At 36.4% G+C, this 12,393-nt stretch overlaps 1 protein-coding gene across 1 annotated transcript in view; it reads left to right on the forward strand.

Moving 5' to 3' along the window:
- The window catches only part of LOC134531544 (protein phosphatase 1 regulatory subunit 14C), a 430,032-nt gene that overhangs the window by 219,454 nt on the left and 198,185 nt on the right, over positions 1-12,393 (forward strand). Inside the window, exon 2 of the mRNA XM_063367225.1 lies at positions 227-487. Within this exon, the coding sequence (XP_063223295.1) occupies positions 236-487 (252 nt within the window). The 5' untranslated portion in view covers positions 227-235. The remainder of the gene's footprint in view (positions 1-226; positions 488-12,393) is intronic.

Raw genomic sequence — 12,393 nt, forward strand, 5'->3', positions numbered from 1 at the left:
CGAACGCAGCCCCGCCAAGTCTCGCCTACTCGTCCTTCAGGAGAGGCGCTGATGTGACACGGGTGTTCTGTAGGTGTGCGGCATGGAGTGTGGGGTGACGGCGCCCTACCCCGCCAGCGGCTCGCCTAGCTCCATCCTAGCAGACGTGCGAGGCGAACGCAGCCCCGCCAAGTCTCGCCTACTCGTCCTTCAGGAGAGGCGCTGATGTGACACGGGTGTTCTGTAGGTGTGCGGCATGGAGTGTGGGGTGACGGCGCCCTACCCCGCCAGCGGCTCGCCTAGCTCCATCCTGGCAGACGTGCGAGGCGAACGCAGTCCCGCCAAGTCTGGCCTGCATGTCAACTTCAGCGACAAGGGCGAGGTGAAGGAGCGGCGTGAGAAGTTTCTCACAGCCAAGTATGGCACGCACCAGATGAGCCTCATCCGCAAGCGTCTGGCTGTCGAGATGTGGCTCTATGACGAGCTGCAGAAGCTCTACGAGACTACAGTGAGTATGTTGGTGGTGGCGGCTCGCCCAGGTGGAATTGCAATTGACATGTAGCCATGTGTCTGTCAGTAACTCTTGTTGTCAGAAATAGTATTTAATAGTATTTGATAATTAGTCCAATTTCTAGTTCAAATATGCTCAAAGTTAAAAATAATGATCCTACTAGCCACATATACATATAATCATGGAAATTTTTTTCTCATTTTTACATCAACCTAATGTTACGAACGCAGACAGGACAGCGATACGCGCCAGGTTCGGAGCTGGACGGCGGCCCTGTACAGCTACTGGCGTCATGCGCCATGTCACATGCCAGGCCACTGGCGTCATACGCCATCCACTGACATAAGGCAAGTCACGCGTGCCTGGCCGGATTACAAGGGTCGTCGCTACCCCCTTCTCACCTTCTCTCTACGCACATCATATTTCCTCGGCGCTGTTATCTATCGCTGAGTGGCCTTTGGAATTCCGCGGGCCGCAGATCGGAGCGACAAGCATCGGGTCGGCCCAAGATGACACGACTCGTCACAGCCGCTCTCTTCGGTTCTGGAAAGACGACTCATGTTTTGTTTATAATACTGCTTAATAGTTTATTTATTTTTTTAAATCATGGAAACGTCTGCGACAACCGCGAGTTCGCTAGCTCCGCATCCTGGCTGACGCTGGAAGCCATCTCCCTGTATGGTGAGTTTCTGACAACCATTATTCCCCGACCATCATCTTTGTTAGAAGGCATTTGCTGCCTATTTGCCGATTGTCTGTGAACCAGTCCTGAACATGTTTGTTTTGGATCTGTTCACAGACAGGGTCCAAGGATCGGACAGGTTCCAAGAGCCGGATACGGAACTGACCACTCCACCTTCGAGTCCTTCCTCCAGCAATGGGGACGACTAAGGCGCCCTGATGGCTCATTAGCAGCACAACTCCGGCCAGACATCGTCAAACCGCCAGTCCTTGAGTTTTTTTTTTTTTTTTTTTTTAGAGTAACATTAAGCTACAATGTTGAAAATATCTGAACACCAAAAAAATTTTCTTTCAGAACTTTAATCTCTCTAAGTGTGCTTATTTTGAAAGGAACTTAACCTGTTTTATTGTTGCGAATTTAATTTAAATTGTGTTAATGATCAATGAAACTGTCTAATAAGGGCCAGCCCATTCTTTTGATAATGTAAATTTAAATCCATGTTATATGTATATATATGTCAATCAATTTATCAAAGTAATTTAATGTTAAATAAAAATAGAGGTACTTATATTTAGACGAAATCATTATTTTGCCTTTTGAAACTAAAAGATCCACTAGTTACACAAGTCATCAAGAAAGAGTGAAATGTGACAAAATAATAATAGAACTTGGGTTTACTCTGTTATTACAGAAAGTGTAACAACTGCAGTATGTGGTGCAAGGTTTCGTGTATTTTTTGGCATATAGGAGATTTTGTTATATATTTCAGAACTTTTTATTCCTCAACATTTCCACCTGCTCCGAGTGGTATTTGAGTTGCATAGGTCAACTTGGCACTATTTGCATGGCCTCTCAATTCGCGTGTCGTACATCTTTTACTGCATTCACTTAACTCATCAAATTGTTTTGATAGTCGACCAGGTCGAGTTTTCGTAGTACCTAGATGTTTCAAGCTTGCCTTGAAGCCAATCATGATTATTTTTTAAGGAAACACTTTCTTTCAACTGTGATTTTACAGAAGAAATTTTACTTTTAATTTTTTTTTCTTCAGGAAAAATTGTGCTTGCTAAAAATTAATTTTCATCAATGTCAAGTTTCTTTGTAAATGATGGCTCAGATCACTGTTTCAAAATCTTTGTAAACTTCTCTCCTTGAGATAATTTTTGTACCGAAAGGGTGTGCAAAAGGAGGAAAAAAAAATTACTATGAAAATGAAAAAGTTTATGATTTTGTTTCTAGTCACAAAGCAAACAAATTTGAAAATTACGACTGTGGTATTTTGCGATTACTTTTTCATAATATTAGAACGTTATGAGTTGCTTTTTAATTTTACGATGACACAAATACACAGAAACACCTTGAAGTATGACATGTTTTGAGTTTTCGCTTGAAAAAAAAACTTATCTTGTACATAATGTCATCCAAAGTTCGCGTACTATATTTACAACACTGTTAAATTTCGAAAACATGTCAAACACTATAACATGCATCTTGTTCAAAAAAATCCTGTAGCAAAATTCAGCTCACCTTGAACCAATATCACAATGTCATTGTTACTTTCTTTAAACGATTAATGAAGTGGGGAATTTTTATTTAATGCAGGTTTTTAGACATAAACCATTGCAGTTTGGCAATGTTTGGCATAGAAAAATTCCGGAAAAAAAATGAAGATAAAAAATTTACAGGAAAGAAGACTGAATCAGCTGAAGTCGGACAAACGGAACCAATGAAGAAACTAAAGAAGTGTTATTAACAACACGACGACAGCAGGGACAATAAATTTTCAACCTCTAAATATCAGGCAGCACAAGAATTCCGTTGTATAAACTTAATAATGAAAAATAATATAGCAACTCAGACAAATATAGTGGTTAACAATGACGAGACAGATTAAATGCAGGCAGACAACAAATCTGGACATGCAGCAAACATATACACACAACAGTAGTGGGACAGAGAGAGTTCTGAGACAGTGGCTACTGCAGGGGGAGAGGGGTAATTATCAGTAAAGGTAACTATAACTCCCCCCCCCCCTCCACACAAGTGTGGTGGAAGGTAGGGAAGGGGACAGTGTTGTTGACATCGCATGTGGGTATTCAAATAAGTCATCTGCTGGTGGCTGCTAACTTGTTTACATCCGCCATTTTGTTTCCGCAGGCAGGTGTTGTGTACAAAAAAACCTGGCAGTGGCTGGGATTCGATATAGGAGACGTGAGTAGGTCGAGTTTAGAAAGCAGAGACTTAAGCAACTAGACTATGATGTCATTTGAAGTGTAAATGAATAAATACGGAATATAAGATATGCCTTTCAACCAATATTATTAGCTACGTTTAGATTTATAAAAATAGAGGGTGCCTTCTTTGTTAAGGTATTTCTTTAAGGCAATAGTACTAGCTATGTTTAAATTTAAAAAATAGAAGGCATCATCTTTGGTAAGGTATGTCTTTAGACCAATAGTAATAACTATGTTTAAATATTAAAAAAATAATTCCGCCATCTTCAATTCCACCTTTCGCTACCAGAGGGCGCTACATTCAAAAATAAATGCCACCATATTTAATTCCAACTCTCGTTCACAGAGTACGCCTCATATAAATTTAAAAAGTAGTCTACAGAGAGCGCCAACATCTTTAATACCAATTCTCGCTTCCAGATGGTGCCACATTTAAAAATAGAGGATGCCATCGTGTTGTCTGCTGAGACTCATGCCTTTACATCCACACTTTTCACAAGCAATGTGTTATATTCCCTGCCATCTTGTTTATGTCTGCTAGGACTCATTCCTGTATGCGCACAAAGTGTACCAATGATCTCTCGCCATCTTGGATTGAAAAAAGATGCCATCATAAATGGAGAGGCATAGTGCACCTAAAAATACATTCCTTAATGTGCATTAGAGGCACACATAAGAAATATTGTTTGTTACACATATACCTATAGGGATAGAAGTAATTATAAATATATAGGCACAGTATATCCTGTATGCTTATACATGACCATGGATGCATATAGGCATAGTTTAAAATAGTGTGTAGAATAAAGTATTTTAGTGTTTGGCCCTTATGTTGTATACTATAGACATGTATTAATAATGAAAACAGTTTTAAAATGAGCAAAGTGAAATTAATTTTCCATTTGCTATATGTAGCACTTCTATAGTACTAGTCATACATGATTTATAGTGGTTAATCACAGTGTGTAAACTCACCTGTAATAGGTAGACTCTATAAAAGTATTTGTGTTTAGTAATGAAAAAAATTACAAGTATGCATATTTCCAGTGCAGTATGAATATTTCATTTGCTGTGTACTGAAATATTAAAAATTAATGTTATTTTAAAAATTAATGTCGTGAAACAGGTGTGTTTAAAAATGAATTATCTGGCAAGATCATTATGGAGACTGTGGATTTCCGCCCGAAACTTTATGAATTGAAGATGGATGATGGCTCTTCTACGCATAAAGCCAAGGGTGTCAACGCCAACATAATGCGATTCCTCCTGTTACCCCAAAACCTAGAATCATTGCTTCCAAATTCCCGGATTCTCGAAATTCAATACCATGTACAATCACGAGGCTACACCATGTTTATAGAGCGAGTGAACAAGGTAGCACTGTCTTCAGGAGATGATAAGCATTGGCTTTCTGAAGATGGTGTCAGTTCTTTACCTTGGTTACAAAGATCTACGGCCTTCCCCTAATCGTGCTTCGCCTTGTCCATCCTAAATTTCGTCTAAAACCTTTCCTTTTTTTTACGTTCAGCAAACATAGCGAAGTTGCTCTGAGTAGAGTTGTAGGGAAAAAAACAGCTATATTTCCCTCAACTCCTTGGTCGAATCTAACTTGTGGTACTGGATATGGAGAATAAACTGTTGGTATGTTTTAAAAAAATTATAATGTAGTAATGTTTTCAATCTATCATATTGCAGCAGGTAGATTAAACTTTTACACAATAGCTTGATTTTAAAGTTTTACAGGCTAACCAGATTTAACGTGAAATTTACAGGCCAAATGGTTTTAAAAGTAAATAAAAAAATTTAAATGCTAGACAGCATTAAATGTTATGTTTTTAAATTCGGGATGATTTGATTGAAAGGATGAGTTGTAGCGAACATCATGCTTGAAATAAGTGATGTTTTACAGTATCTTCATGGAGACTGTACCCGACTACCTGCATGCCTCATTTTTGGAGATGTTACATGATTCCTTTCCTTTGAATCTGACCACATCCATCTGGCTCGGCAGCCTGTTACAATAACGACTTTCACGGCCGCTGCACGAGGGCCATCAACAAACCAACGAATCGTCGTTAGGCTTACACACTAAGCTTTAAGTGGAATAAAATATATATGTACGAGCGTTAACCACCTAATTTCTGGTACAAGTTGTCTTCCGGCTTGCTCTCCAGAGAGCCTTTCGTCCACTTCAAACAAGAACAGATAGTCTACACGACAATATAACATTTTTATTAATATTTCAGTACACAGCAAATGAAATATTCATACTGCACTGGAAATATGCATACTTGTAATTTTTTTTCCTTACTAAACAAAAATACTTTTATAGACTACCTATTACAGGTGAGTTTACAAACTGTGATTAACCACTATAAACAATGGATGACAAGTACTATGGAAGTGCTACATATGGCCTATGAAAAATTAATTTTAACTTTGCTTATTTTAAAACTGTTTTCATTATTAATATATGTCTATAGTATACAACAACATAAGTGACAAACACTAAAATACTTTATTCTACACACTATTTTAAACTATGCCTATATGCATCCATGGTCATGTATAAGCATACAGGATATACTGTGCCTATATATTTATAATTACTTCTATCCCTATAAATATATGTGTAACAAACAATATTTCTTATGTGTGCCTCTAATGCACATTAAGGAATGTATTTTTAGGTGCACTATGCCTCTCCATCTATGATGGCATCTTTTTTCAATCCAAGATGGCGAGAGATCATTGGTACACTTTGTGCGCATACAGGAATGAGTCCTAGCAGACATCAACAAGATGGCAGGGAATATAACACATTGCATGTGAAAAGTGTGGTTGTAAAGGCATGAGTCTCAGCAGGCAACGAGATGGCATCCTCTATTTTTAAATGTGGCACCATCTGGAAGCGAGTATTGGTATTAAAGATGTTGGCGCTCTCTGTAGACTACTTTTTAAATTTATATGAGGTGTACTCTGTGAACGAGAGTTGGAATTAAAGATGGTGGCATTTATTGTTGAATGTAGCACCCTCTGGGAGCGAGAGGTGGAATTAAAGGTGGTGGTATTTATGTTTTTAATGGGGCGCCCTCTGTGAGCGGGATGTGGAATTAAAGATGGCGGCGCTCTCTGTCGACTACTTTTTGAATTTAAAATGTAGTGGTCTCTGGGAGTGGGATGTGGAATCAAAGATGGTGGCATTTATTTTTTGAAATTTAAACATGGCTAGTACTATTGCTTAAGACCTACATTTCCAATGATGTCAAACTCTTATTTTTTTAAATTTAAACATAGCTATTAATGTTATACCTTATATGTTATACCTTATATTCCTTATTTATTTCTTGACTTTTCAAATGATCTCGTCAAGTGGCTAAGGTCGCTGCTTTCTAACCTCGGCATATATCTCCCGAATCGAATCCCAGCCACTGCGAGGTTTTTTTGTACACAACACCTGCCTTCGGAAACAAAATGATGGATGTCAACAAGATGGCGGCCACCAGCAGATGACTTGTTTGAATAACAACATGCCATGTCTACAACACTGCCCTTCCCCTAGACCTCCTGCCCCCCTCAAATGGGGTGGGGTGGGTCTATAGTTATATTTACTGATCATTACACGCTCCCCCTGCATAAGCCACTGTTCCAGAACTCCCTCTTTCCTACTACTCTCTACGATGAAGATGAACAATTACTGTGGACAACACAACGACGATAGCCCTGACGAACACGGAATGTTTCCAGTGACAACAGTTGTGACATTTCGGGAACTGACATCTGTTCTCGTCATTAGACACAAACAGACTTTTTGTCATTGCGTTATAATCATCAAATTAAATCAGAGAATCTCAATGCAATTTTAAGAATATTTATTTTAATTTTATTTATAACAAAACCTGCTGAAGAAAATAACGTCTTAAGGGTTTAAATTATTTATCTATGGTTAAGCAAATGTTACAATGAAAAATACAATGCACTTTTCTATACTTGAACGCTATTTATCGTAAATCGCCTTTTTTAACCCCACCTCGCGACCACCCACTTTGTCAGAACAATCATAACACAAGCCCTACATTTTCAACACGCAAAATAATTAAATGTATCTTATACTATCTATTTGAAGAAATTTTGATAATTGTAATTTTAATTCCTGTCTGCTTTGATTGTTATTCGTAAAAGACCTCAATTACATTGTTCGATTCCCAATCAAATCTATGATAAATAACATTGTAACATATTAATTACTTATGTTGTATCCACTATCTCTTTAAAGTTATTTAGGAAAAAAAATTTTTAAATTCTTTATAATGTTTATAAGTTTATTCCTTGATCCCAATGGCTTGATTATGTGGTACATGAAGTTTTTTTTTTAATTTTAGTACTTAGAAAATATATCCCAGACATAATGAAAACTTGTGATATAACATTGAATTATGATTATAAGTTGAGTACGAATGAAAACATTTCCACGAGACCTGGCATATTTTGTATGTATTATGATATTAGAGTTTTTATGTGTCTAGGTTTTTCGACATACTACATTATAACAGCAAGAATCATAATTACTGCATGGTATAGGCTTACTGGGGAAACTCACAATGTAAAAATTGAGTTAACCCAATGAGCACTGCACCTCTTGAAACCTGCTTCATAGGCCTATGTAAAAATCAGTGTATTTCTCGAAAAGTACGAGTCTCGATAAATCACCAGCAAAGATGGTACCTATGTACCATTTTTTTTATCGTGTAAATTGAACGTCTTTAATTGATATTTATAAATTGCAACTAGTTGATTTTTTCTGCATAAATACAGGATAAGCCCAAAATAAAGTTTGGTTTTCTGAATAAAATAAAAATTCGAAATGCTTTCATTCGTTTTTTGGAATTCTAACATTTTTTTCCAATCATTTTATAAAAGGGCGTTGTAATACATTAAATAGTTTACTATTTTAACAAGTGGTTAGGTTATTTACATTATAAGAATACTGTGATATCGTGCGTACGGTAGGTGAGGTTATGTCAGCCATATTAATAATACTGTCATATTGTGTACGGTTGGTTAGGTTAGATTACCAACATTAAAAAATACTTCGAAATTGTGTGAATCATTGGTTTATTTAAAAAAGCAACTTTAAGAACAATATAATATCGTACGGATGGTTGGTTAGGTTACGTTAGCTACATTAAATTGGTAAATCCTATGCAACCATTCAAATGATGTAATGGTTTAACATTTTATCTAATGTAGCATACCTACCCAGACATTAATGCACTTTGTGGTATTTTTTGTGTTACTAATCACACTAATCAACCATTTCCACTACTTTAAAGAATTTAATGTAGTTAACCTATGCCAATATTTATTCTCACAATGTCAACATATTTGTAAAAAATCATAACATAACCACTCATTAAAGAGATAAATTATTTACAAAATTACTTGGAAGTATTTTAGAGAATAATTGAAACGAATATAAGGAAAAAACACCATTGGAACTTCCATTTTTTCCTTCAGAAAAAAAGGCTTTCCTTCCAAATTACCAAGGACAGTATGAAAGTCTATTTAGGAGTTCTTTGTGTACATGCGGCTGAAATACCCAATGTTATTTTGGGCTTACCCTGTATTTATGCAGAAAAAATCAACTAGTTGCAATTTATAAATATCAATTAAAGACGTTCAATTTACACGATAAAAAAAAATGGTACATAGGTACCATCTTTGCTGGTGATTTATCGAGACTCGTACTTTTCGAGAAATACACTGATTTTTACATAGGCCTATGAAGCAGGTTTCAAGAGGTGCAGTGCTCATTGGGTTAACTCAATTTTTACATTGTGAGTTTCCCCAGTAAGCCTATACCATGCAGTAATTATGATTCTTGCTGTTATAATGTAGTATGTCGAAAAACTTGGACATATAAAAACTCTAATATCATAATACATACAAAATATGTCAGGTCTCGTGGAAATGTTTTCATTCGTACTCAACTTATAATCACAATTCAATGTTATATCACAAGTTTTCATTATGTCTGGGATATATTTTCTAAGTACTAAAATAAAAATAAAACTTCATGTACCACATAATCAAACCATTGGGATCAAGGAATAAACTTATAAACATTATAAAGAATTTTTACCAATTTTTCCTACATAACTTTTGAATTTGTTCATGTAATTCTAAAAATTAAGTATGTATTTCAAAATTTGGTGACAGTTTTAACGATCTTATCAACAGTGTTTATTTATGTGAATTATATTTTTGAAGGCAACCAGTATTACATTTAAACAGTTCATCTTGCTACAAATAATTTTTTGTAAATCTTCAAATCGTATAATTTATCTTTCATGTCCAATTGTAATCACAATATACCTAATTAGCAGTCAAAATTTGGGAAATGGATGTTTCTTTGCTGACAGATTAGCGTACTTCTATAGTCTACCAAGGTCTTGTTACTTGTAACCATGACAAGGTAGTTTCTGACTAGAATCATGCACACAATTGTATTTTTTTTCTGGGAAAAGAGGCATGAGTATGGAGGGGTGATAGAAGAACTTTGACCATTGTTTTGCTTTCAATTTATTTCCTTTTGACGTGACAACGTCTAATAAATCGATGAACGTCGGCTGCACGCACGAAAAAGTGTCCCGTAAAACGGTTATTCCGTTTGAAACGGCCGCGCCGCTGTGACGTCAGGTGGGCTCAAGTGACTCGGTGGTTGGTAGTCGCGCATGCGCAAGGTGATGGCAGCGCCACTAGCGGTGGTGAGCGGCGGAGGAGCGACGGAGTGGACAGGCGGAAGACGTTACGCGTCGTGCTGGAAGTCTCGGCGAGCACACAGTCAAGGCTAAGAGACTTGGAGGGGACAGCAATCGAGGGTCCCTCGGGCAGCAGAAACGCAACCGGTCGACAAGGAAGCCTGCAAAGGGGTGATCAGCTCTTCAGTGACCCGGGGCTATGAATATTGTAGCAGAACGAGTTGCTGCCGATTGGGCTGCGCTGGCGCCGTCCATCCATGGTGGTGGTCAGATCGGGGAGACCAAGAGGATGACGTCTCCATCAGCTGCAACGGCCGCAACGTTCCGCAGCGCTTCGCAGGAAAACTAAACGGACGCGTCGGACAATAATGTGGGAGAAAACTATCTAATAAAACTTTTAGGACGGATCATTTCCCAGAGGCTTTTCAAAAGGGTAAAATATTGTTTACTTGTTGTAAATTGTACCAGTGTATTCGCGTACTATCGGTTCCATCAACGTAACTATAATAAAATTCTGGAGGATAAAAAAAATGTTTATTAAGTCGTTATGTTCACCTAGTTATTTTACATTTTATTCATCCATGATCTAAAAAAAATTTTTGTAAAATTGTATAGATTTAATTTATTCTTAACATGAATTTAAACTCATAGGTAATTTAGGACAATTATTCCGTGTATTCATGTGTTATTTATTCTAAATAAGTACACACGTAAAGACAAATACAGGTTCTTTATAAATACAAAGAGTGGGTACATTTTTCTGTACCAAATGCAACAAAAAAACATCAATATTTAAATCTTATTACAAGTTCCATTAAGACAAATTTAGGCATAATCCTATAAAACATGGTTAAAATTATATTTTTCGCACGAAAGTTTTAAATAAAATATGGATAATTTAATATAAAAATAAAACTATAATAAAACCATACTAAGAAATGTCAAACTTCCCTTCACTTTAATTGCATCATAGTACTTACAATGCAATTATAACTCGATCTCACGCATATTTCTATAATTTTGTATGATACTGTGTGTTTGTTGATTTTGTATAGTTATGTTCATGAATTATTGTGTGTTTGATAAGTATATTTGTTAATCTATTTTTTTCTTTTTAGGTTAAGATTCTTCTGATCTTCACTTATGTATGTCCATTATCTTCCATGTACATGCTATTATCTTTCCATGTGTATGCCCACTATCTTCATTTATGTCGTTCTGTGTTAGAATGATCTATCTTGATGTGATTAGGTGTTTGAATGGTCTTTCCTTTTTGGATTATATGACCTTTATAATCAATGAAATACGAAATCTATTTTTATTGTGCAATATATTATAAACATATTTTTATTTTCACAGTTATAATGAATGTGGACGAAGATCCTGCTTCTAGAAAGCGTCGCTTGGCTTATGAAAGTCGGAAGAGGGCTGGCAAATCAGTTAGGAATCGCGTACGAACTTTCGTACGTTAGATGCTGCCTCTCATCTATAACACATCAATCAAATGACACCCGGAAAATTAGCCGTACATGTTGCTCATGCTGCATATCAGGATCAATATAATGAACAAATAACCACCGAAACATCAGCAGCTATCATGTTGCTCATAGCGCATCACGGCGGCGACATATTGGTGGACTTACGCCTCAACAATTGGAAGCTCTTCGAACTGCCAACGCTGCCTTACAACAGCAACACGTCGAGCGAATGCCACCTAAAGAATTAGTTGTTCATCATATTGCTATTTACGATACATTACCTTTCATATTAACACGCCGACAATATCGGATTATTCCTACGTACGCTATTACATTTAACAAGGCACAAAGTCATTCGTTTTATCATGTTTGCTTCAATTTGGAGACCCCAGCATTTTAACACGGCCAACTGTGTATAGCTTTGCCAAGTCAAGTGAAGGTGTATATTGAATCAAATCCACATAAAGGAATATTATTGAATGACCAGAGAAAGTTAACACGCATTGTAGTTTTTCAAGAAGTTCTCTTTTAAAAAATATTTTTTCTCAAATATTTTTTATCATTACATATATATCTCAGAAATTATTTTCACTTGCTCAATATTAAAATAAAATGTATTTTTTATAAATGTATTTTTTATAAATATATTTGTTATATTAAATTATAGTGATTTTATATTTTTTTTCAATGGGCGCCTCAGGTGCTTTAAAACTAACTAGTGATACGTTTTTTTTTTCTAAATTCCCAA

Source organism: Bacillus rossius, chromosome 5 (assembly GCF_032445375.1).
Source record: "Bacillus rossius redtenbacheri isolate Brsri chromosome 5, Brsri_v3, whole genome shotgun sequence".
Classification (NCBI taxonomy): Eukaryota; Metazoa; Arthropoda; class Insecta; order Phasmatodea; family Bacillidae; genus Bacillus; species Bacillus rossius.